The sequence below is a fragment of the Chelon labrosus genome, assembly GCF_963514085.1.
Source record: "Chelon labrosus genome assembly, chromosome: 17".
NCBI classification, from domain to species: domain Eukaryota; kingdom Metazoa; phylum Chordata; class Actinopteri; order Mugiliformes; family Mugilidae; genus Chelon; species Chelon labrosus.
The window spans coordinates 15,453,263-15,479,128 of NC_140350.1; the positions used below are offsets into that span (position 1 = coordinate 15,453,263).

Genomic DNA, 25,866 nt, shown 5'->3' on the forward strand with positions numbered 1-25,866 from the left:
AAGAGAGAAAGACGCAGCATTTCTTTTGTCACAGTGCTTTTGTTTTGCTGTTTGCTGAAGGCCTTTTGTTGGTGTTGTTTTGTTACTGTTGCCTGTTTCAGCATCTCTGTTTCAAAGAGCTGAACAGCCCCCTCCCCTGCCTCTGTTCTCCTAATCCCCCCCTCCGACTCACTGACCGGACCACGTACGCGGCTGCAGCGGGCATTAAGGTCACCTGTGTTTTTTTGTTTTTTTTCTTTACCCCCAGCTACCCCATCCAAGTAAAAGTCTGCCTTTTAATAAGTATTAGCAGCAGAGAATACAATGAGGCATCTTAAATGTGAAGTCTCTGCCCTCCTAAAGACATAAATCCATGAAATAAAAAAAATAAATAAATAAAATAATGACAAATATTAAGTTTAAAAAAACAAGTCCCAAAAGCTGCATCTATTTGAGGTATCTGTTGTTGCTGGACATGCTGAACTCCACCTCACATGAACACCGACTGCGTGACGTAGAGTTTAAATCCAATACTTCCACACAGCCTGTATCAGAAGTCCAGCCTTCTCCTCTGGTCTCCAAACTCTTTGTTTTCTGGTGGTGACAAAGAGACCCATTGGAGGACTTCCTGGCTGCGTGTGAACACTGTACGATGTGCTGAGTGGATGAGTGGAGGAAAGTGTGGATCAGGACAACTGCAGCCAGCTGAGGTCATCTGATCTGCCAGGAGGAAGGGGAAAAAGAAAAGGCATGGTTACCAGTTTGGTACTTTGTTGTAGTCTGATCATTTGGGGTTCTCTCTTTTAGCTATGCTCTTGGTCTCCACCAACTCATGCACATTCATTTTGCTTGTGCAACGGCCAGAAGTGAGTGAAAGATGCAATTGTGTATGAAATGAAAAGATGTGGTTGGGGCTTTAAGTCCTCATGTTTGCAAGGCTAGCAATAGAATCGGATGTGTACGTCGGATAATTTGTTTTGGAAGGTTACCGAAATGACATTTTGAACATCTGACTGTGGCCTGAGGTGTTGTTTTACCCTTCAAAGATCATCAGGTGATTATTATTCAGAAGATCCAAAACTCTGTGACACATATAGGCCTAATGGTAACACACACAGTCTGTATACACAAGAACCTCAAACTAGAACTAACACTTTATCTCTGACTGTCAAACGTTCTTTTATGTGTGTGTGATTTATGATATTATTTATGTTAATTACAAGTAATTAGTCCTGGCTGCAGGCTGCAAGTTCATATTATACAGACGTAAAGAAGCAATCAGACCATTTGTGAAATATACAGAACCATGTTACATACTGAGCCTCTTTCTTTGTGATGACTTTTCCGTCTACGAACCTCTCGGCCACCGCGGACACCGCTGGATCAAAGTCTAGGCTGGCGGCTGCTATGACTTCATCATCCCTACAACAACAATAAAAAAACAAAAAACACACATATCTGAACATTGACTGGAAGGAAAGGATCGTATGTGTTCATTGTTTTCAGCAACAAATGTTCATCAACTTACTTGATGTATAACGCCAGGAACTTCTTGTCCTCAAACGTTCCTTTCATTACAATCTCAGTGTATCCCTCCCCATAGCCTGAATGCAGCCATGAGTTACGTTTAACAGAGCGGGTAAATCAGAAGTTGAACATGGTTAGTGGTGAAGTAGCAGTGAAAAGTAAAACATCTGAATTCTTTTGGTTGCTCTGAGTTACATGTTTTGTGTCTCAACTTCAGTCATGTGACCATGAAAGACACAGCGTGGCCGTGGGACTAAGATTTGCATGAAACAAACATGAGCATGGAGGTGTGAGTGTATGTGGCTACCTGTGTATCGGATGGTTTTGCCCAATAGGACGGTCCAGTAGAAAGGAATTGAGTTGAGTTCAGCTGTTTTGCCCAGCATGTTCAGAGCTACTATCCTCCCTTTACACCAATAAAACAACAAAACAGGTACAGTTTGACTGCAAATACAACTAGAGAAGATACACATACAGTTACAGATAGACTGTCAATGATAAGTAAAATAAGTCTACCAGATTAAAACTTAAATACGAGTAATTTTCAATCTGAGTTATCAATTCGTCTAATTTTTTTAGGGTTATCATGACTTTGACAAGTTACTTTTCATTTTTTTTGAGACAATATCATTCTTAAAAACATCTAACATGTCTACAATATCACCTTTCTACGTGCTAATTTTCAGACTTTTAGAGACCCCCGTAACCAGTCTGAAATATACAGCAGAAAGGACGTTACCAGTCGTTGCCATTCATCTGAGGACACTACGTGAGTTTGAACTGCATTTCAGATCTGCTACAAGTCTGAACTGCACTGACAGTTTCTCCTACTGAAAGTTCTGGCACTACCGCTCTCAAAAACTAAAAAAAACAACAACTCCCTCAGTGCCACAGATGATTCTGGACATCTCTCTGAAGTCTATCAGTAAACTTCTGCGAAACTGGCCGTGGGTCTGCATAAGTTCGTTTCTTCAGTACCATGCGCTTGTGCCATCTGCCAGTGTCCGATGTTGACCGGCCGGTTTTTGGCCATCGCCAGTGGGAAGACGGACATGTCACCCCCGCAGAAGACCCCAGGGACGTTGGTGCTCATGTACTATGGTGCAGAATACACTGATTAATATGAGGAAGCACATGTCTGCTGATCCTAAACAACAACCAACAAGTCCTGGTACAGACACTATGCTCCTGATCTCAATATTGTGATTCAATACTGAGTTGCAGCGAGGATGTAAAATAAATAAAAACAGTCATGGGATTGTGTTGAAAATCACATGAGATGTGGATAAGGACCGACCTTGTCGACTGTCACAAACTTTTTGGGGTTCATCTGTATTTTACTGCCCCACAGGAACTCTGAGTTAGGCATGATGCCTGGTGGAGGAAAGAGAAGAGTGTGTGGTTGAGTCATTTTTCTCAGTGACGCTCTGTCAAATCAAATCTGCGCTGAGTTATTTGTGGTTGCTTAGATGAAAACTCACTGGCATCTGGCAGTGAAAGTAAAAAATTATCATTATACAGTTACTGAATTATTTGTTTCATATACTCTAAAATCTGTCAATGTGTTAGTGTTTCCTTTCTCAGTGGTTTACCTTTCCTGACAGTTGTGTCACCTGGACCCACTCAGCTAATCACCACTGTTGTGTTTTCTTTTTTCCTGCTTGCTTTTTGAACCTTGCGTCTGTTGTTTTTTTAGCCATGTAACCCTGTTTTGTTTGTTCTTGTACTATCTTAGTTTCCTGAGTTGTGTTATTGCGCCCTCATCTCCGTCCATGATACTCCAGCGTTCTCCACGGGTCATTCAAATGTGCTGCATCATTTAAAAAATCACATGGCTGAACTTACCAATGCCAACGATCAAAACTTCAGCTGGGATAACTTTTCCACTTTTGAGCACGACCTCCTTCACCTTGAGAAGAAAAGGATGGTGAGACCGACAACAGGAGGAAAAGAGACTTCCTATTTTCAAAGTCTTAATTTGAAGGGATAAAACAGCTTTACCTTGCCGTCCACACCTCTGACCTCTGTCACGATATTGTTCATGTAGAATCTCACATTTTTCTCTGACAGAATCTGCAGAAACAACGGAGTACCTTGAATGAAATATCAGGTGATGCGGCACAACGCAAGCCTCTCTCTTAACTCTTTTACCTTCATGGTGAATTTACCGATTTCAGGACCAAATGTGTTTTGATACGGAAGCTCACTGCTGCCGATCACTGTGACACTGGAGGCTTTGTCTATCAAATAAGATGCAACTTCCATACCTGAAAAAGCAAATATGTCACTGTGGGCGCCGTAGAAATTCGAGAGGTCAAGAATATTAAAAAGAAAACAAATAAACATTTCATAGAAGCCCCAAAAGTGTCAAAAGGTACAAAAAGTTCACCAGACTGTGTATGTATAGAATCAGAAACAGTAACTGTAGTTAAATGATTAAAAGTGGGTGACACCAAACAATATGAAGTTGAAAAACAAATTACGTAGTTAATGATTTAAGTTTTAATCCATACAAACTTAAGGAGAAAAGAATATATATATATCAAGGCCATGTTTTACACTTCTACACTGAGGGTTTGAAATGTCATTGTGTGCACTGCAGACGCTCTTTGTTCCCACATTTTGATGAATTCATTCCCACATTTGAATTAGTTTGTAAGCCTAAGATAAAATGTTTTCCCACTTTTTGGTAAATGAGTCCACACATGATAAATGTGAAATCAGTAAACCAGCACAGGCCACAGTTTCTCACAACACCTGCTGCAAGAGTTTTGTGTTTTAATATTTTGGCAACGTTAGAAACATTTTCACCAAACCAAACTTCCTGGATCATAAGCAAAACTGGTCTCTATGTGCAGCTGGGTGTAAGACGAATGCATATTTATTTTCGATCTGTTCTTATAATCAGTTTTATTTTGATTTTTGATCGTTTTCGACTCAGTTTGGTCGGTCTGAGGTCTGCATAAAAATTGAAGGAACTGTCAATTACCAACAAAAGAAGTTCCCACGAGGACCACGTTGCTGCCTGTACTGGCTGCGTGGATTTGACGAGCGTCCTCCGGTGTCTCCAACATCTTGACATTGTCCAACTTCATGCCAGGCACGTCCAGACCCTTTGCTCTAAAGGACAGGCCATGATTCTGTTCATAAGCAATGCAGTGCAGTGTAGTGGTGACACAACAACGACCACTTTCCTCATACGTGTAGTTATCACATCTGTCGATCATCATTTGATTTGAATTTAATAAACTGTGTTACTATTTTCTGAGAACATTTTATTATAACTGCTTAAATCCTAATGAGGTCTTAAGCTCCATGTATGTAACAATGAAATTTCAAATGAAATGCTTATTTAAAGTGTGTGTAAGTGTACCTGCAGCCTGTTGAGATGAGGAGCTGGTCGTAGTGCTGGACTGAACCATCATCAAAAGTGACTGTCTTCTTGTCTGTGTCCACCGAAAGCACCTGTGAGCAGAGAGACAGCCTGAAGCATCGTGAATCAGTCCACGCTCAAGTCTAAATATGTTCACTCTTCAAACAGCAGGTCAGTCCCTGGACACGATGAACATCTGCATCAGTACTCACTTCTTTCCTGAGCCACACCTCGATGTCGTACTGATGGAAAAACTCCATCCTCCTCAGCAGAATACTGTCACTCTGCACATTCATCACCTACGACACGAGGAGTGAATTAAAATCATCTCTAACACGCTGACATGTCACTCACTCTGCAGCACCTTGCTTAGACGCGTCTTGTCGTAAGGTAAAAGGTCGTCTTTGGACACCATGATGATCCTGCCTCCAAAATTTTCCTGCCGCAGAGTCTCAGCGCAGCTCAGCGACGCAGCTCCTGCACTTACAGAGAGTTATCAAACAGTCACACACGCTGAGGAAGAAAATTAATACCAAATCCTGTGGTTTAGCTTTACTAGAATTTTCCAATTTTCGATTAAGCTGCAGTGATTTAGTTTAGTTTAGTTTTAGCTTAGCTTCATATGGTAACATCACACACAGACAGAGACACTGAGGTCCACACTTACCTCCTCCTAGCAGCAGAATAGTGTGAGTAACTCCTGGTACTGCAGTCCCCATTTGCTTTAGTCTTTTTTCCTGCCCGAGACTCTGAAACATGTTTTTAAACACAGTATTTTATAAACTTATCTACAGAAAGAAACTGTGTGCTGCTGCGACACTTCAGATTTCAGATCTTATCTTTAAATGAAAACAGTGTAAAGGATATGTTTTTAGTTGCTTATGATAAATCCCACAGTATTATGCATTACTATGTGTGCTCTGCGATATTGATTAGAGTTAAATTACTTTACAAAACTGCATCCTAGCTGTCTTTTCATTATTGGTTTTAAACATTGGTCAAAAGTGCATAACACATTTATGGTCCAATCACGGAAAGGTTTTTTATATATATATTATGTCACATTGTACCTTCTCGCACAATTCTGACAAAATAATAAAATGATTTAGAGTCGAGTGTGTCCACTGCATCACCGACCTGTCATCACTTTTATTTATTATAGTACTTTATATTCGTACCTTCTACAAACGTTTTGTGAAGATGTGAAGACTTGCAGTAATAAATCTAATTCTGTGCTTCTCATAATTCCCACAGTGGAGCAAAAACATGACCAGACGTCAATTTACTGCTCTCTATAAACTACACCTCTGAGTGCCTGCTATTCTGGGATTATTGTTGTTGATTATTATTAAGCGGGTGAATTGAAGAGTGATTGAAGACTCTGTTTTAATGTAGTTGCTTACTTACTAAATCAACAAAAACTTTCCAGGGTAGGTTCATGTAAGTTAATCTGGGAAAATGCAATCAGCATCAGTAAGAATAATGTTATTTTAAGGGCATAAATCATACCAGATGCTGCTAACCCACTTAAAAGTATTTCTTAGGTCGGGTTTCAGAGGTTACTTTTAATAACAGGTGTTGTTCTGAGCAGAGTAACACACTGGGATAGGAATGTATAAAAGAACAGTTGACTTGCTCACCTTTTTATTTACGGACACATACACTTTGCTGTTTTGAATTTTGACCTTCAAAAGAGGAAAAAAGGCAAATAAGGATGACAGTGACAGTGTCCTCATAAGATGAAACTCTCTTTGTTTCTCTCTACTTCGTACCTTGTGGCAAGGTAAACAGTCCATGCCCGGGAACTCCTCCAGATCTCCTGTATGGACGTTGAAGCAGGCGCCGTGCCACGGGCAGCGCACTTTGTGACCTGAAATTACACCTGAACACACACACTCATCATTTACATTTCTATATGACACTGCATGCTAATGTTAATCTGCAACAGATTAAAATACAAAGGTATATTTTCTATATTTGTTCTTTCCCTTGTACTTGATGCAGCTTGTTTAGTTTTTAGACTAAAAGTTTAACTTTTATTTGCATGGTTTGCTGTTTTCCTACCTCACTATTTTATCTGTTTGTGATTCATGGTGCTACAGATTTAACACTGCAATACCTCTTCCAGTTAAGTACTCTATATCAAACAGTGATGTGCATCCTGTTATATGATCTCACGTGCTGCCTCCATACCTTTGCTGAGCGGAGCGCCGTAGTGTGTACACTGGTTACCAATGGCACTAAATTTGCCTTCGCTGCGTGTCAACAGCACGCTGTGATGTCCCACTTCAACCTCCAACATCCTGTGATAACACACACACACACACGCACACAAAGAGAGAAATGGGGTGGTTCAGATTGTTTACTGAAATGGTAAACTACATGGAGAAAGCTTGTATTTTCAGGCCTCTGTTTGTGACCTTAACCTTTAGCCACGCTAGCATCACGGCTCTACAGTAGTAGATTATTGCTGACTTCAAATGTTTGCAATGTTTACAAGAAAACTCCATATGAACGGTGTTGTGGCTGCTGGAGAATTCTGGATTAGGTCCGAGATCATGACTTGTTACGTGTTTGCTAACATTTTCAGTGAATGTTGTTGTTTTATAATTCAAATACTGATATTCCCATTAGCATCATCTTATGCTCAGTGTTAGCATGTTAACACACCATGCTAACATTGCAATAATAGCATGCTAGCCTGCTAATATACAAGTAACATCGTGTTAGCTTGTTAACATTAGCATTTAGCTCAAACCACAGAAAAACAGACCTGCTAGCATGACTGCGGATACTAGATCAATGGCCCATTAAGTCTTTTGTTTGTGAATTAGGCAACTTTTTATTTGTTTTATTATTTATAATGGAGTAAGTATGTCAGACAGTCATCTATCAACATTATCCAAAAACCAAAGCTAAGCCAAGTGGACAAGTTCAGTTGGCTTTATTTAACTTGTGCTTTTTTTGTTTTGTTTTTGGATAATGAAGAAAGGTTTTGTTTGTTCATGAATGGCTCACAAATGGTTTTGCACAGAAATAAATAAATAGCTGGTTACTCCTTACTGTCCATCCTCCAGGTCTGACTCCAGACACACCTCCTGTGTCAGCTCCTCTGATGTGTCTTCTGAATCAGAGTCCGGAAACTCATGACGGGCTAAGCAAACAAACCAAACAGATTAAATCACAGTGTCAACAGAAAACCAAAACAAAAAAAAACAACACCAAGTCCTCCAACAGCTGTCCAGTTAATGTAGTAGTGATAATATAAACTCACGTGTTTTTTTGGTCCCAGACATGTCTCAGGTTCAACACACAGATGCTCAGACCCCCTGCAGCAACATTAAAAGTCAGTCAGAAGCAGATTACGACGCAGTCAGAGGTTTTCTGCTCAGCAGCTGAATGATGGCAGTGCGTTTCCAAGGCAACCGGTCCATCCCCAACCCGCATCCCTCCACTCCTGAGACTGTGGAGGGAAAAAAAGTGGACGATTCTTAGTCAGAAAATGGAAGAAAATCACCCCAAAAAGTTACTTTTGTGACTGCAGTGAATGAACGGTTTCGGTGCTGCAGCCGCTCATGTTCAACCCCCCTCTCCCCTCCCCTCTCGGTTATTGTTGCAGAGAAAGCCGAAAGCTGTTTTTTTTGTTTTCCAACAATGGCAGCAAAGAGAAAGGGCTGACGAGGCTGAACGCTGAAAGGACAGGCGACACAGCAGCAACTTACAAAACCAGAGGTGGCTGCTGTCACTCATTGTCAAGTTTTTCAACAGAGAAAGTCACTCAGTTTGGTTCTACAAACTTAACAAATATTCCATATGTCAAGTAGTGGTGGGGAAAGGTAAATTAACCACTATTCTTATTTACAAATCTTGACTTTTACTTCAGTATTTATCTTTTAACTCTGACCTGACAGCTTCTAAATGAAGACATCTGGATAAAATACACTCACTGAGGCCTTGTGACAGCTATTTTTTTATTATTATTAATTCCTAATTACATCTCCTCATGCATTCTTATCAGGTGGACAAAATATCAGGAACACTTACAAGGTAGAAATGTATATAGCATGTAACTTATTAACAATAAACGCAGGCTACTCATTATTCAGACTGGTCCTGTTGAGAAAATATGTTTTCATGTAGGTCCCTTTTATGTTGCAGCTGATTATTATATCATTACTTGCTTGTGAAGCTGCCACAGAGATCATTAGAATAGCAGGACTGTCACATTACAATACGTTCATTGTCGCTAGTGCATATAACGAACTGGTAAGTGAGTATATAATCTGAATACTGATAATATAATATGTATAATGTAAAGCTTTCTGTGTAGAGGGTGAAGCAAACACGAGTGAAATAAATACAGTGGCAATAAGAAAACTGTGCGAATTTAGCAATTTTTTTGCTTGGGTTAAATTGTGCAGGTGTCATATCATTGCGTAGCCATGACCCTTCACCTGCAATCAGTTTATCAGTTCCCACAAAGGCAGGGAAGTGTGTTAGAGGGCAGATATTCTGTACGTTAAAGAGACTTTCATCCCGTCTTTCCTCAGAGTATTTCAGCTGAAATGTGAACTGAACGCAGGGGCACAAGTGATCCGGAGTGAGCGACGGTCTAGTTATGGATCTGAGATCGACACTTCTCCTCGTTGGAGGATCCGTCTGCTCTTTCAGGCTGCTGAACGCGATTGTGAGATTCCAGCCGGCCACGGTTCAGCCGGCACAAAATAAAGCCTGGAAGTGGAGGAATATCAGCACGTCTCTGGTTCACAGCCTCATAACAGGAGCAGGGGCTGTTTTGTGGTGAGTAAAGTCACACAGCAGGAAGTGTTAGAGTTGTTTACACTTCATTAGAGTTTTTCTCTTAATGTGGTCTCTCTCTCTCTCTCTCTCTCTCATCATGCAGTTTACACCGTCATCCTCAGATGGTGGAAGACCTCGACTGCTTTTACTCCCTGACCTCCCACGGCCTCGTAGCTGTTTCCACAGGTGGCGTCCATGCACACGTGTTTATAATAAAATTCATATGAGCTGAATTCACTTGCAAACAAACTACTGATCACACCAAATTAATTAAAAGTTTTTATTACTTCGTGTTTTGTATATTTGTCAGATAATGGTGTGTGCTCACATACAACATACATGTGCTTTTCTCTTCAGGTTATTTTATCCATGACTTCTTAGACATGGCCTTGAACCAGCCATTGAAACGGTCCTGGGAGCTGCTCCTTCACCACTCTGTGGTAGTGAACTTTGACCTGTGTTTGTGTGTATGCACATGTGTGAAAGTACAATGTCTGAGAGAGCGCTGCACCTTAGTACTTGCAAACCCTTTATTAAGCATGCCACAGCAAGCAGATGTGAATCAAACATTACTAGAGACTCTTCTTTACACCGATACCTGAATATGTTCAACATGCGCTGAATTTACTGTTCAAACTCTGTCCTCAGGTGATCTTGTGCTTCATTTTGGCTGTAACATCCCGCCTTTATCTGGGCTTTGCCGTGTTGTCTCTGCTGGTGGAGATCAACTCTGTTTTCCTACATATCAGACAGCTCATGCTCCTGTCGGGACGGAGGAACAGGCCGGACACTGAGCACGCGACCCCTCGGCCATCTCTCGCCTACAGCATCATCAGCTGGCTCAACCTGGGAACGTGAGGAGATCAGTCACTCTTCTGCAGTGAAAAGTGACATTTGTTTACATAAGAGCATGTTTCACATTGTAAATCCATGTTAATTTTCTCACAACTTTACATGACATATGATATTAGTAAGCTGATCACCCTACATTCAGTACCTTTGGTTTGCATAGCTCTGATATAGTGCTTGAGAGTGAATAGCTAAAGTAAATCAAGCTTTATAACTTTAAAGAGAGTTTTTTATTTCGCTCTAAAGTTCACAAACATGTTAAACATCCAACATACACACCTACATTTCCAAGGTGTGATATAGGCAGCGAGCAGAAATCACCTGCACTTTATTCTGTTTCTGTTTTCCAGTCTGTGGCTCATTAGGTAGAGTGGGTCGTCAAGTAATCAGGTTTGGTTTGACCCCAGATGCTCCTGTACGGTGGCCCTGAAGGTCAAAACACAACGACATTTCACAAAATACAGCGACTTTTCACATGTCCTTGTTTTTTCTGAAATGTCATTGTGTTTTCTGAAATCTTGTGTTGTCTTAAATGTCGTGTTTTCTGAAATGTTGTTGTGTTTTCAAAAATTCACTGTGTTTTCGGAAATGTTGTGTTTTCTGAAATTTCGTGTTTTGTGAAATGTTGTGTTTTCTAAAATGTCGTTGTGTTTTCTGACATGACGTGTTTTATGAAGTGTGTTTTGTGAAATGTCGTTGTGTTTTGACCTTCAGGGCCACCGTACTCCTGTCCACACGTCAGCTATTGAACCTCAAACTCCTTTCAGTCATCAGACCCTTCACAGTGGCTCACTTTGGATCATAGCACTATGGTATACTATGTTCTGACCTGATTCTGTCTGTGTCTTCTGCAGGTTTTTGGTGTTTCGTGTCTGCACGCTGGGCTGGATGACCCACTGGCTGGCGGGTCACCGCGAACAGATGTCTCGCTATGTCCTGTTGCTGGGGACAGCCGGCCTGAGTCTCATCTCCACCTTGAACATAGTGCTGTTTTACAGACTGCTCAGAGCAGATATTAACACGAGCAATAACGACTAGAGAGAGCCTGGTGTTAGGGAGGAATTTGTGGTGATGCCGATGAAGAAGAAGGAGTACCAAAGTCTTGTATGTCTTATGCTGAAGGAGTTTATTTAGGCTCGTACGAGAGAACAGAAGATTCATCATCACAACATAAGTGCATGAGTCCACCTCAATTCTAAGGGTCAAACAGTAAAGCTCAGATTCTTATACTAGAAAGGTTGGCCGAGGCAGCAAAGGGGAGATGTGTTAACATCCAATTGGCTATAGTACACAAACATGAAGATAAGGATTCACACCAGCTAGGAAATACAAAGTGTCATCCAGTGACGGAGGGCGTTATCATCTAACTCTACATCTGTGTCTGTAGACAGCCAGAGAGTTAGACTGAAGACGCCAAAGAGGGACCATGGCCTTGGCATGTTCCTCAAAGAGAAAATAGGGCAGATAACTGACCCCAGCAGTAATCTAACAGAAAGTCACTATGACACAGATGGACTGACTATTAACTACACAAACTATCTATAGGGAAGTGAAATTATTCTCTAACACCTGGGAACTCTGTTGTCACTCCTCTAAAAGACTTGATTCAGCTCCCTACCTCATGATGTGGTTTTTACGGAGTAACAGATGGTGCTTGGTTGTCACATGCATTTTATATATTTAATATGGAAAGAAACATTAAGCAAAATTTGCTTTTTGGGCCATCAGGTTACATGTAACATGAAAGAGACAAGGTCAGTGAAGCTACGCCAACTTTGACCCCTCCTCACTGTTTTTTTTTTTTTTGTTTTTTTTTTTTTACATTTTCCTGAAATTCACAAGAAAAAAAAGCTGGAAAAGCTACATTATTTGGTGCAGCATGTTTATTCTAAAGATCCATCTTGGTCATAGCGTGATCTTTACATTTGTTTTATAATCACTTGTTGAGGTCCCAGATCTCTTTTCTTACAGTTTATTTTAAAAGTATTTCACTGTTATAAAAAATAATAAATTATTTTCTAAGGTGCATTATGAGAGACAAGTCTTCATTCATGTTGTCCTATCTGAACATCTTTGCGAAGTATGAGTACTGCAGAAATACTTGTTTCTGGTCTAAAACCTTTCCTGATTTATCCCTAATTTGACAAAATGAAGAAAAATCTTTTTAATTCATCCTCACCTAAAGCCGAAGTGTGAACAGTTTCATTAAATTTCTTCCCCAAGCTCATGTTTGTCATTGTAATAGAAACATCTGAAGAAAACAGTAGATGTCTTTGACTGTAATTCATCATTTATTTCTGACACAATTATCTTCACAGCAATTTCACACAACTAAGATAACTTCAGCAAAGTTATTGCAAAGTGTCGCAGCATTAATGTCAATACAAACTGTTTTGATGCCATTTTTACTCATAAGTGACAGTGGACAGCAGCAACAAGGAATATGAGAAGAGGAAAAATTAAAACATGTCAACACAGGTCTTCTACATCATGATCCTGTTCTGGTGGAACAAGGTGACCAGAGTGGGACCTTTGCAGCTCGTGCCAGTTTGGATTTGTTCACGCATGCGTGGCAGGCGGATCTTCTCCGTCTTGGACTCTCTCTCATAGTAAGGACACACCTTTAGGTGCTTGGACATGGACGGCCCGTTTTGGAAGCACCAAGTGTCCACAGGCGAGAACAAAGTGCTAAACTGCCATACCTGCAGAGGGAGATGGACAAGAAAGATTGTAACTGTGAACAGATATTTTACAGTTTCAGCTCAGGCTACTTAAATCTAACCTGCTATGTTGTTTGACTGTTCAAAACTCAGACAGGAGAAAGACGCGTGTTACTTATTCATTCGTTTGTCCTGCGGTTACCTTTTGCTTCACCCTCCACTTTGCTACTCCATTTGAGTAGGTCTTCCTCTCCCACTGGAGGCTGACCATCCCTCTCTCCTGCAGCAGAGACGAGCAAACCTGCCTCATGAGCTGGGACACCAGAGCCAGCTGAGACAGGGACAGGCTGTCCAGGAAACTGGCCATGTGGCACAGCACCTCGTAGGGCAGCGAGCTCAGAGAGTCCTCCCCTCCTCCTGCTCTGCCTCCTCTCCTTCTCTGAGTATTGGAGGAGTCAGCTGTGTTACTGGTCGGCCGGCAGGCGTCACTCAGAGAGGCGGGCATGACCGGGTGCAGGCTGAAGCAGCCCAGTTCCTCACTGTAAGCAAAGATGAAGCTAAAGCCTTTGAAAGAGCACCAGGTTTGTGTTGCCCTTCGTGACACAAATTTGTCTGTATCTATTTAAAGGGCTTCTTTATTACCTGTAAGTCGAATTAAAATGCAGATTATTAATGTGAATCTAAACTAAAAAGTAAAGCCGCTGCGGTCCATATTTTTTTAAAACTACATTTGATCAATAGACCATTGGTAATGAACAACTGGGATCAACATTTTAGCATCTTTCAGCTCCTTGTTTTTACTTTCACGTGTTTAACTTTACTGTCTTCATTCACTCTCTGACAGTGGTTTTGGTTTCCAGTGATGCTCAGCACAGAACTGCAAACAAAATACTACTTCAGCATTTAGCAGCTGAAGCAGCATTGATTTTCTTCATTTATTAGTAGAAACTAAAAGCCTCAAAGAGCAGAAAGAATATTTGATTAGGTGCCTAAAAATATGAATAAAAATAATCAAATTTTTTTCTCGATCTGTAAGAGATATTATAAACACTGGCAATATTTACAGTGGTGATCACAGCTTGTTTCTGCTGCCCCCAGGTGGCAAAGTTTTAAAACGGCCTCTCTTTGTTATGTTTTTACATTTTACATTCAGATAAACTGTTTTTGTTTTATCTCACTTGTACTTGACGAAGGCCTCATGTGTGGTCGGTTGAAACCTCCTCTGGCTGTAGGTGCATCCCAGGTACGCCAACGGGCATCTCTGCTGAAACCATCCGTTCACACCCATCTGGATGTCACTGTGAATGTTCCTGCACATCACAGGAATAAAATGTTTCATCTCCTCAGACCGGTTGTGTTTTATGCAGCACGACAAATGGAGTTACATTGAGGCCAATTCAAACATTTAAATTACTTATTTTTCTCAGCTTAACATTCATTATGTGAATGTCATCCTCCGATTGTGAAGAAAGGATTTAAAAACTTGCTAATAAAGTAAACCAACTTATAATGTTTGCCATATTCTCTGCGCTGGAAGGTGTGTCCACAGAGGAAGGTGAAGGCGGAGGTGGCCTTGTGGTGTCGGCTGGTGACGCTCTCCACCTGCAGCTGAAGGTGCAGCTCCAGCGGTTTTCCTTCGGTCAGGTCGGCCAGCGACGTGTTCCTCCGGAAAGGAGCGGACAGGAAGTCGTAAGTCTGCGTGCCTTCGTCTTGTAACAGACCGTCCGTGCATTTGCTCTCTGCAATGAGGTGACCCCGCTGCTCCCTCTCCAGGGAGCACAGCAGAGAGGCCTGAGAGGCAAATCAAACGTTTTTATCAGGATGTTGTAGGACACATGTCTTTAAAAGACCAAACTAGTGAAATAATATTGTTCAACAGCAGAAAAAAAGTCACAATCAGTTCATTTTTTTTTAATATTGACATAAAATCTGTCATAGAAACTGATGCTGGCTGATATAGTGCAAAAACACAGTTCTTCCAGGTTATCTTTTTGTTTTTTTCTCTCCTCATATTTGCTGTTTTGGTCCAGTCTCTTCTTTCATAGTGCTGCTTTTGCTTGCTTTGCTCAAATTTAGCAGCTATCTTATCAACACAATGCCGCTTTTAGCACTAAATAGCTCATCATTAACCTCAGGAGCTGTAGGGGACCAAAATCAGAGCAAAAAGGCAGTTACTGGACTAACATTGACCAGGTTACCAGAGAAACTGCTGCAAATAAATGCCTGTGCTTTTGCTTTATGTCTGCATGTGATTTTTGCATGCAGATTTCTGGTGTTTGATAGATGATGCATCATTTCTGTGTGACACAGCTTTTTTCTGTAGATGTAAAAAGATTTTTTTCTGACCTGAACTTCCTCCCATACTGGCATATCCTCTAGCGCCACCCCGAGGTCGCTGGTGTCCACAGCTTCACTCTCTCTCTTGTAGAAACCAGGGTTTCGGATGCGGCCCTGCCTGGCAGAGAAGCTGGTTGGGATTTTAAAAGTCCGTACAGTGATAATCTTCATCGGCTCCACGTGTCCATACACAAATTTCTTCTTCCTCAGATTTCCAGCTAGACAGGAGGAGGAGGATGTGGAAGGAGCGGTGCATGCACTAATCATGCAGGTGTTGGATGCTGTTGCTCCCATGCAGGGTTCTTCCTCACTAAGAGTGTCCAGGCCTGTCCCCCTCCCTTTACCAAGTCCCTGTCCCCTGCCGGCCACAGCTGTCCCTCCAGCTTCCCTGCAGCCGCCCATCTCCATACTGAACATGCGCTCCCAGGCATTGTAGTTTTCTAAGAGGTTTGCATCCACTACTGATGCTCTGGCAAGAGCTTCTCTCTCCTCCTGAGTTAGTCCCCGCTCATATTCAACCGTAACCTCACCCTCATCTTCATCCTCAGTCCCTCTTTCAGCAGGTGTGTGGATGTTAAACATATTAAATGCTTCCCAGGTTTGACTGCTGTTTCCTTTTGCAGCCGCCCTTTCTGCTGCCTCCTTCTCCATGATGGCCAGTTTCTCCTTCTCCTTCTTCCTCCTCCTCCTCTCTTCCTCTCTCTCCTCCTCCTCCACACTCTGGGTCAGCTCAGGGAAAAGATTCTTCATCTTTATGGAGTGAAACAGGCGGTCCTGGTCTTTCAGGGCCATGGCCAGGTCCAGACATCCTCCCTCCTCTCTCTCTCTGAGCAGGTTATCATGCAGCTCTGTGTTCGGATGAGAATGGGCATCGTTAGCCGGCCAGCGGTTCCACTCCACGGAGCAGCACACGACGCTGGCAGGACACACCTGCAGGTGGGCAGCCTGTGCAAAGCGGGGCAGGTGGAGGGGGCAGCCGTACTCAGCACTGAGGCAGGGCACCCTCACATTAGGGCAGAGCAGCAGGTGATCCTCCTCTTTGCACAGGTGGAAGAGAGCTCCGCAGAGAAGAGGGCAGGGGATGACCGCACAGGACACAGAGACCTCCACCCGAGCCCTGCAGCGCCGGCTGTAACAGGAGTCACAGTGGACATGCTGCCGAACTCTGGAGGCTCGAGAACGATGACTCTGAATTAGATTACGGCGGAAAAAAAGAGGAAAGAGATTGTCATAATCCAGTCTCCAAGTCTGAATTTAATTTAAACTACATTATTTTTGCATTACAAGTGTACTTGCATGGTCAGTTGGCATTTATGTTGCATATTTTAGGCTTTAATGTCCAAGAATCACTAATTACGAACTTGTGCTGCCAAACTCTAAAATGTAGGACAATATGATGCAAAAGACATTTACAGCTTCTTCGAGGGATTTAAAACCCAGTACTTTTAACAACATTTGATGTTAGAGCTGCAAAGAAAAAGCACCATACCATCATTCAGCTCGTCCGGCCCCAAGCTTCTTTATCTGAAGCTGCAGATCTGTGCTGAAAACAATGAGGAAACCATAAATCTCTTGGAATAAATGTAAACACACTGGGACAGCATTAAAGTCAAAGGGACGAGCAGAAGAGACTTTGACCTACCACTGTATAAGCTGGAAAGGAGAGAAACGTGCTGCTTGCACTTTGCCTTGTGATTTTCTTGACCAAGTGCCTAAGTGTGTGTGTGTGTTATGTGAATGTGTTATAAATAGAGCAAGAGCACTGACAGAGAAATGTTACGCAGGTGGCCAGAAACATGGTTTAGATTACAGGCGACCTCTTACATCAGAAAGTCTCTTCTTTGCCCTAATTTATTTTGTGCCGCTGTGCATTGAGTGCATAAGGAAGCCGGTGTAAATATATAAACAGTGTCCTCTGGTGGAGATTTAACTGCATTCAAAACAACATTAGTGTGAGTTTTATAACAGAAATTACGACAATGGGTGAACTTTTAATTCTGTGTTTAAATCAGGTGTTCAGACGCCAGAACTAAAAGATCTTATTAAAGTTTGCATCAGCTGCACCATAGTGAGAAACTGAGGGGGGAGTAATTTCTCCTTCTCAACCTGCTCCGTGCTGCTTGGCTAATTTTAACCCGCATGTTCAAAGAGCACAAGGACAGAAAGCAACGCTATAAATGCAAAGAGACAAAACAGAAAGTCTGTGGTGGAGACCCGGTAAGACATTTTGTCCAGGGGGTTTGATCCTCTTGTGAATATACTGTTGTTGTTTTTATTTATCTAAACTGAAAGCAGCAAAGTGAAACCACTGTGACGAGTAATAAAACAGGTAAAGTTTAATATTTCTTTTGCTTTTAGTGCTCGTTTAACTCACTGTTGAGAGTAAGTAACTTTGTTCTTAGTGCATGGATAGCAACGATAGCAAAAGCTGCACTAGTGCAAAAATGCTTTGCACATGATTACATGAATAGGGGAAAAATAAGTCTCAACAACCTAAATAATGTTACTGCTTATGTCATGGCTCTAAAGGTCACATGAGACACGCTGTGTGTCATTCAATTCTGACTGAAATTTATTAATTGAACTGATAGCCATGAAATTTGGTGATAAATTATTTGATGACCTGGTTCTTGTAGTGCCATGATCAGGTCAAGTTTTAGATATGTTTGTGAAGATTTTCAGCCATTCAGGTCAAAGCAAAGGTAAAACAAAGGTGACTCAGCATGTTTGAGGTTGCCTGAAAACGTTTTAGCTCTAAATGACCGGTGGCAGGTTTATATTTTTTACTAAAAAACAATAATAGGAATAAAACCTAATATTCCCCACCAGACATTTAGAGCTGAACAAGCCACTTGGATGAATAGTGAAACGATTTCAAACGTGTCCAGGTTTGTTTTACCTTTTATTTTTCCGTAAAATAAAGGTAGCATGATACTGTTAGGATTTAGCTTAGCTGCTAGCATGCTGCAGGCTTTCTTTGCTTCTTGGAAATTACACTTCCATTCAAAGAGGTGTAACAAAAAACCTAACAAACAAACAAAAAACAGTTCTTGTTACTGTTATTTAGTTTTTTATTTAGTCTGTAGTTTTCTTGCAGGCCAACAAAACCAGACGATTCAAACTCCTGTGGTTATGGTGAGTCGTATACATCACACATTATATTTCTGGTGTTCAGTCAAAGATTTAGCATTAATATGTTATAGCTTATATGGTGCACATTTCCGTCTTTCTCCGTGATCTCAGTTTTCTTCTCTTTGGTGGTGACAGTTTTTGAACCTACTGTTGGGGTCAGTTATCTGCCCTATTTTCTCTCTGAGGAGCATGCCAAGGCCATGGTCCCTCTTTTGGCGTCTTCAATCTCACTCTCTGGCTGTCTACAGGCACAGCTGTGGAGTTGGATTATAACGCCCTCCGTCACAGTCGGACAATTTGTATTTCCTAGTTGGTGTGAGTCCTTATCTTCATGTTTATGTACAATAGCCAATGGGATATTGACACATCTCCCCTTTGCTGCCTCGGCCCACCTTTCTAGTATAAGAATCTGAGCTTTCCTGTTTGACCCTTAGAATTGAGGTGGACTCATGCACTTATGTTGTGATGACAAAGCTTCTGTTGTCCTCGTATACGGCCCTAAATAAACTCCTTCCAGCGTAAGACATACAGGACTCTGGTGCTTCTTCTTCTTCATCGGCATCAGCACAGATTCCTCCCTAACACCTCACTTTTCAGAGATCCAGACACATAGCCTGTGTGATATCGTCAGTAAGGTGAACTTTGGCACTTCCAGCTGTGAAATATCGTAGAAATATAACTGGGTGATGGAAGTGCAGCTTGTGATTTTAAGTGGGAATGTCTCAAGAGACAAACAGTTGTAATTACTTTAAATGCAAAGATATAATTTCATCAGTGGGTTGAAGGCTAAATCATTATTTTGTCTCTTCATTTGGCGACAGATTGTGGCTTAACAGATATCAATATCATTGAGACAGACATGTTTCTTGTTTATTCATTCTTTCACTCTGGCCGGCTCCTCTGTTTTGTTTTCTCATCCATTCAGAGTCATCGTTCTCGAGCCTCCAGAGTGCGGCAGCATGTCCACTGTGACTCCTGCTACAGCCGACGCTGCAGGGCTCGGGTGGAGGTCTCCGTGTCCTGTGCGGTCATCCCCTGCCGCCTGCACTGTGGAGCTCTCTTCCACCTGTGCAAAGAGGAGGATCACCTGCTGCTCTGCCCTAACGTGAGGGTGCCCTGCCTCAACGCTCAGTACGGCTGCCCCCTCCACCTGTCCCGCTCTGCACAGGCAGCTCACCTCCAGGTGTGTCCTGCCAGCGTGGTGTGCTGCTCCGTGGAGTGGCTCCGCTGGCCGACCGATGACACAAACCCACACAGCGACAAAGTCCTGCAGGAGAAGGTGTTGAGGGAAAGTGAGGAGCAGGAGGAGGCCTTGGATCTGGCCATGGCTCTGGTCGATCAGTCAGACCTTTACGGCCGCCTGAAGATGAAGCCGCTCTATCCAGAACTGATGGAGGAAGAAGAGGAGGAAATTAAAGATGAGAGGAAAGAGGAGACGGCAGCTGGAGGGTTTGTCAATGGTGTCGCAAACAAAGATACCTGTGAAGGTGAACCATTATGCTGCTTGGGTACAACATGAGATAACTACTTCTCAGCTGAGGCCAAATAGTAAAGGAGGCCTCAAAACCTAATCATAGTTTTAGATCATAGTTTTAAAACCTAAATGAAACCTCCAAGAACTTTACAGGAACGCAAATGTGAACAATACATATTCCAATGTATTATCTTTATTTTTTCCGGTAGGTGTCTATGAGTGTGAGGATAATGCCGCTGAAGAGACTCCACAGAACGGTGAGGGACGAGGTCTGAGCAGCGAGAAATACAACCTGTGCGAGAGGATGTTCAGCAAGGAGAGAGGCGGATGTGCTGTTGCTCAGGAAAACCTAGACAAAACAAAACAAACCACAAAACCCGGTGAGAAGGGGAGAACCCAGAGTGAGGGAGATCCAAAAGAGGCTAAGAGGCAGGGCAAAACATCTGCAGACCACAAAGACACAGCTGGTTCTTCTGAGGACAAAAACTGCCCTCCACAGGACTTGACTAAGTCTGGGCATGCTCCGTGGCAGGAGGGGGTGCTGGAGCGCCTGGGACAGGAGCTCACCCCGCAGGAGTACAACATGTATATGGTGCATCACGGTCGCATGCTGCTCCGATTTGGGCAAATCGAGGCCTGTACTCCGAGAGAGAAAGATTTTGTCTACGGCAGCTTGGAGCCTATTCCAGTGCAGACGTTGCACTCTTTCAAGGTGATGATTTAACAGCTTTATTTGTTTAATGCGAATCAAAAGAATAAAGTGAACAGGCACCTTTTAATTTACAAAACAGAGAAGTCAACGATCAGGACAGTCTGTCACTTCTTGTGAAGAACGCGCCATTGATTTATCCCTCTTGGATCTCTATAAAAAAGCATTTTTATCTTCCTCTTCACACATCAGACAAAAACTCATCATAATACGTAGTTCTTCTAAACCTTACTTTGGTCTGTGGTGATAACAAACCCTCACATGTTCTTAGGAACCTTGGTGATGCATCTCGTTTTAATTGACAGTTAATAAAAGATTCAGTGGTCTTGTAATCTGATCTATTCTCAAATATTTCTTCTGTAAGGTCCCAGTCAGCTATCACTACAGGCAGCGTGTTCATCTGTACGACGTGGCTGCTCGGGCTCAAAGTGAACCTCGGAGTGTGGACACGTCCGACCTCGGAGCCAACGAAGAAGACTGGTTCACTGATGAGGCAGCGGCCACCCTGCTTGGCTACGCTGAGAGGGACATCATGGGCCACAAGGTAGAATAAAAGTACAAGCAGAGAATATTTAGTCAAACGTTTCTCAGTACGGACAGTGAAGAGGTTAATTCCTAATAAATCAGCCATTGATTGATGGTGTCCACGCAGATCAGCGAGTCGAAGGGGTCCGATGGGCTCTACGTGGACGTGGGAACACAGACGCACTCGTTCCGCTCGGCTCCGTTTAAAGGGAGGACGACTCTGGCGGAGGTGATGGTGGACAGGCCGCTGAAGCTTCAGCTCCAGCTGCAGGCAGAGAGCGTGAACAGCAGACACAACAGAGCCAGCTGTGCCTTCACCTTCATCTGTGGTCACACCTTCCACCGCAGGGAGTTCGCCACACATGTCAGGTGTCTGTGAAAACCACAGTGTGACTGAGTCTGAATGAGAACCAAATTAAGCTCCTCACTGCAGCACGCAGTCAGTTTATAGTTTCAGAGGCTGCAGGTGGACATGTTGCTCTTGTTAATGAATGTATGAACTGTGATCTCTGTTGTAGGAACGTGCACAGCGACATCCAGACGTGTCTGAACGGATGGTTCCAGCAGAGATGTCCTCTTGCGTATTTAGGATGCACCTACAACCAGAGGAGGTTTCAGCCATCCACACATGAAGCCACCGTCACCTACAAGTGAGCACATTCATCACCACAGAGTACAATACTTGGGTCTGACATTTACCACACTGCTCCATTTAAGACCACTCCAGTCAAATGTTAATACTGGCTCAGTGTATAAGCAGCTGTGGTAATATGTCAGTGCTCATGAGCTTGTTTTTCTGAAATAATTCTGGTTGTATCATAACCGACAAAGCATGACAAAGTCCAGATTAGTCACCCAGGTAGCTCTGATTGGTCAATGACCAGATTTATCATTGGAAAAGACAGAAAACATATTGTGTGGTCTAAAACCAGAATTAGACTTTTATGCTGAAAACAATTAATTCCTTTGCTCCAGGTATCATCAGTTTGTTTTACATTTATTCAGTGATTCTGGTCGACTCCTCTGTTTTATTTTCTCATCCAATCTGAGTCATCGTTCTCGACCCTCCAGGGTGCGACAGCATGTCCGCTGTGACTGTTGCTGACGAATTAGTGCCTGAAATCTGTTTATCTTTCGTATCTCTGTCTGTTTTATAGCTACTGGTTTGTTTCTCCTGGGCCACTGTGATGGTGGTGGTGGTGTAACATCGGACACTAAAGCTAACATATACACAGTTGCTTGTTGTTACAGATCTTTGTACGCTAATTAAAATTTATGAAGCATCTCTCCCAACAGATCGCCAAAGTTCTTGACCAAACACAATGATACATTTGGATATGAATTGAGTTTTAAAACATATATTGCACCTGATTTGTTTTACTGAATGATGTCTTCACTGTGACCTGTCCCAGCCTCTCGCCCTGTGACGGCTGGGACAGGCTCCAGCCGCCCCGCGACCCTTCACAGGACAAACGGTATCAGAAGACGAATGAATGAATGAATGCCTTCACTGTTTTTTTTCTTCCTTACAGTAAACAGCTGAGGACTTTCAACCTGCGCCCAACTCTCGTGGCCTCGCTGGATGACAACTCACTCAGGAGCACAGCAGACAGAGGACCGGACCCTCTGAGCTCGCTGCCCTACGAGGTGCTGTGCCACATGGCCAGTTTCTTGGACAGCCTGTCCCTGTCTCAGCTGGCTCTGGTGTCCCAGCTCATGAGGCAGGTGTGCTCGACTCTGCTGCAGGAGAGGGGGATGGTCACCCTCCGCTGGGAGAGGAAGACCTACTCACATGGAGGGGCCAAGTGGAGAGCCAAACCTGTAAGATATAAATGCTGAAATCTTCCAGTCAATCACAAGCTCTTATGAACGTTCCCTGACGCTACTTTTTTTTCTCCGCAGGTATGGGAGTTCAGTCATGTCTTCTCCCCAGTGGATTCGTGGCACATGACGGACGTCCCTCCAATATCAGCTCATTTAAAAGTCTGTCCTTACTACGAAACCTCTGTGCGCCGTGAGCCGGTTCCCCTGCCCAGCATGGGTGAGAAGCACGAGTGCAGCCAAGAGCGTCTGAGCCTCGTCAACCAATTCACAGGAAGCAGACACAAATAATGAAAACTCCTTTATTCTGCCTGCTGAGTTCACCTCTGTATGGACCAGATTATTATGTCTAACAACCACTATGTCACAAAGTGTTGCACTGAATAAATATAGTCTACCTGAAGTTCATGCCGGCCTGCGTCTACAGCTTATTGTTAAAATAAAAACTTTTATATGATTTATATGTTAAATCATATACCGAACTCTGGGCGGGTGGAACCCATCCAACGTTTATTGAATTCATCTCTCCGTCTGCAGCTCCACATCCTCTTTCATCTCACTAATGAAGAGAAGAGAGGCAGTCCGATGAAATACTGTTTGAATTAAATCATCATTGGGAGATTATTTTTTATACTGAACATGAATATGTGTGATCAGTTTTAAAGAAATGACTTTAATAAACAAATTAACACAAGATGTCAGCTTGGTCTCTAAAAAAAACCACAAGTCACTATTTGGCATTTCATTCATTCATCTTCTGTAACCGCTTGTCCTGTGAGGGGTCGTGGGGGGGCTGGAGCCTATCCCAGCTGTCATCGGGCGAGAGGCAGGGTATATCCTGGACAGGTCTCCAGTCTACTGCAGGGCTAACACAGAGAGACAGACAACCATTCACACTCACGGCCAATTTAGAATCACCAATTAACCTAACAAGCATGTCTTTGGACGGAGGAAGCCAGAGTACCCAGAGAGAACCCACGCAGACACAGGGAGAACATGCAAACTCCACACAGAAAGGCCCAGTCAGCCCATGGACTCGAACCCGGAACCTTCTTGCTGTGAGGTATCAGTGCTAACCACCACGTCACTGTGCCGACTATTCGGCATTTTCTATGTGGCAGAGCGGTGAGAGGATTGGTTGCGACAACGCCACCCAGGGGAATTTCGCCCCCAGGAAATTAGTTTGATTAAGGTTATATCCAAATCTCAGAAACACAGGTTCAAGAAAATTCCACTGGCTAGAGAACGTGTTGGTTTGGAAAATTTATTTAAAGCAAAATACACAAAAATGCACAACAGTAAAATAGCAACCACCAGAGCTTCTACAAAACTAACCTAACTAAAAAGAGAATACAGACAGGGCTGAGGCTTACCACGGCAGCAGGAAACGAAACAGGGGAAGGGGTCCACCACTAAAATCACCTGTGACACTGCAAACCAAACAAACAAGTGCGAAGAAAGCCCACCACCTGGGGAGTGTACTGCTGCCGAAGCCCACAGCACCTGTCAAAAGGGAGAAAGAAAAATTAACACATTGCCAAAAATAAACACAATACAAAACCCTGGTGGTGAGAATAAAATCAGTCTAACCCTTCATAACACAAAACAATATTCACAAAGCAAAGAAACAAAATAAACAAATCATTTTCTTTTATAATTCTTAACACAAAATACGTAAAAATAACTACAGACTAAGAAGGGTTATAAAGAAAGAAACTAAACATTTATTGGTAACGAAACATCAGAGGCGGCTCAGCCCTTAAGGCAGGCAAGTAATCTGAGCCGAGGAAGCAGCCGAACGCCGCTTGGGAAATGGCAAATCGCGGCCTAAACAAATAGCGGACAGCCGCCTGAACGAACCACAGGACAGCGTCCGACAAGGTGGCGGAACGCCGCCGGCAAAAGCAGCAGCCGTAATTAGGGGCAGTGGCCGGAGAGCGAGCCACGCACCTCTGCAACCTCTACAAAAATCAAACATTGCAATTAATAATTTATCAAATTATTTCAATGGAGTCTCATTCATAAAAGATTGTTACATACCAGGTACAGCCTCACTGGCGACAGGAGGGTGAGGTTAACTTGTCCGCAGCTCAAACCCACTGCAACCAAAAGTTATTAAAGTCAGTCAGCTGAGAGCCGAGTGCCAGCGATATGGGTAGGCAGGCAACGTCAACCTACCACGAAGACCAGGATAACAGCCGAACAGGGCTCCGAGCGGGGCAATCCGTCTCCCGCAACACTAACAGTCAACTGCACACAGTAAACACCGGTGTCACCAAAGCACACCTCGCGCCGATTATGCACAGGAATGGCGAGAAGAAAATGGCCAAACAGATTACCTGTCGAAGAACAGGACACGTTGTAGGCCAACACCTCAGTCACGCCAGACGCACACCAGGCTGCAGCCACCACCACAGAGGTGATCAGTGGAAGAGAGAGGGAAGGGGAGTGGCCATGCACCTCACTATAAAGGTGCGTATGGCGCCGCCCAAAAGATAAGAGCACAGAGACCCTGGCACAGTGCCCAACAGTGGCCTGGAGGGAGACTACATCCGGCTACATCTACATAAAATGATTACTGAGGAAATAATCAGCAGATTAGTCAGTGATGAAAATGACTTGCAGTCTTCATCAAAATGTGAATCCCAGAACCCTCATTTTAAAGGCGGGCATGATTCCT

At 43.0% G+C, this 25,866-nt stretch overlaps 3 protein-coding genes and 1 pseudogene across 4 annotated transcripts; 2 read left to right on the forward strand and 2 right to left on the reverse strand.

Annotated features, from left to right (window-relative positions):
• Nucleotides 1-624: 624 nt before the first annotated feature.
• aifm5 (apoptosis inducing factor mitochondria associated 5) lies at nucleotides 625-8,175 on the reverse strand (the record flags this gene model as incomplete). The annotated part of the gene is given in 20 exon segments (XM_084564616.1): nucleotides 625-699; nucleotides 1,297-1,401; nucleotides 1,508-1,583; nucleotides 1,814-1,912; nucleotides 2,485-2,602; nucleotides 2,804-2,880; nucleotides 3,352-3,415; nucleotides 3,508-3,579; nucleotides 3,658-3,773; nucleotides 4,496-4,637; nucleotides 4,640-4,646; nucleotides 4,880-4,971; nucleotides 5,092-5,178; nucleotides 5,244-5,356; nucleotides 5,547-5,628; nucleotides 6,520-6,564; nucleotides 6,652-6,761; nucleotides 7,073-7,182; nucleotides 7,943-8,033; nucleotides 8,154-8,175. Coding segments are annotated over 20 exon segments (1,662 nt in total). The 3' UTR covers nucleotides 625-665.
• Nucleotides 8,176-9,237: 1,062 nt separating this feature from the next.
• On the forward strand, nucleotides 9,238-12,191 carry LOC311502417 (TLC domain-containing protein 2-like). Its single transcript, XM_084564630.1, has 5 exons — nucleotides 9,238-9,679; nucleotides 9,783-9,865; nucleotides 10,037-10,119; nucleotides 10,328-10,533; nucleotides 11,383-12,191. The coding sequence occupies exons 1-5, from the start codon at nucleotides 9,498-9,500 to the stop codon at nucleotides 11,564-11,566; spliced, it is 738 nt and encodes a 245-aa protein (XP_084420756.1). The 5' UTR covers nucleotides 9,238-9,497; the 3' UTR covers nucleotides 11,567-12,191.
• An 820-nt stretch (nucleotides 12,192-13,011) lies between these two features.
• Nucleotides 13,012-16,823, reverse strand: fbxo40.1 (F-box protein 40, tandem duplicate 1; the record flags this gene model as incomplete). Its single annotated transcript, XM_084564308.1, has 6 exons — nucleotides 13,012-13,230; nucleotides 13,391-13,727; nucleotides 14,367-14,498; nucleotides 14,693-14,979; nucleotides 15,535-16,773; nucleotides 16,818-16,823. 6 exons carry the CDS (start codon nucleotides 16,821-16,823, stop codon nucleotides 13,012-13,014), a joined length of 2,220 nt encoding a protein of 739 aa, XP_084420434.1.
• A 1,829-nt stretch (nucleotides 16,824-18,652) lies between these two features.
• Nucleotides 18,653-25,744, forward strand: LOC311502182 (F-box only protein 40-like; annotated as a pseudogene). The gene is made up of 7 exons: nucleotides 18,653-20,171; nucleotides 20,275-20,843; nucleotides 21,205-21,384; nucleotides 21,493-21,734; nucleotides 21,884-22,038; nucleotides 22,898-23,186; nucleotides 23,268-25,744. The product of its transcript is annotated as an F-box only protein 40-like (transcript).
• The last annotated feature ends 122 nt before the right edge of the window (nucleotides 25,745-25,866 follow it).

What these genes read in the sequence shown, in the direction of transcription:
- LOC311502417 (XM_084564630.1), top strand. Translation starts at nt 9,498, where the DNA reads ATGGATCTGAGATCGACACTTCTCCTCGTTGGAGGATCCGTCTGCTCT. An exon ending in GGAGCAGGGGCTGTTTTGTG is followed by an intron (nt 9,680 to 9,782) that starts GTGAGTAAAGTC and finishes CTCATCATGCAG; the next exon opens with TTTACACCGTCATCCTCAGA. An exon ending in AGCTGGCTCAACCTGGGAAC is followed by an intron (nt 10,534 to 11,382) that starts GTGAGGAGATCA and finishes TGTCTTCTGCAG; the next exon opens with GTTTTTGGTGTTTCGTGTCT.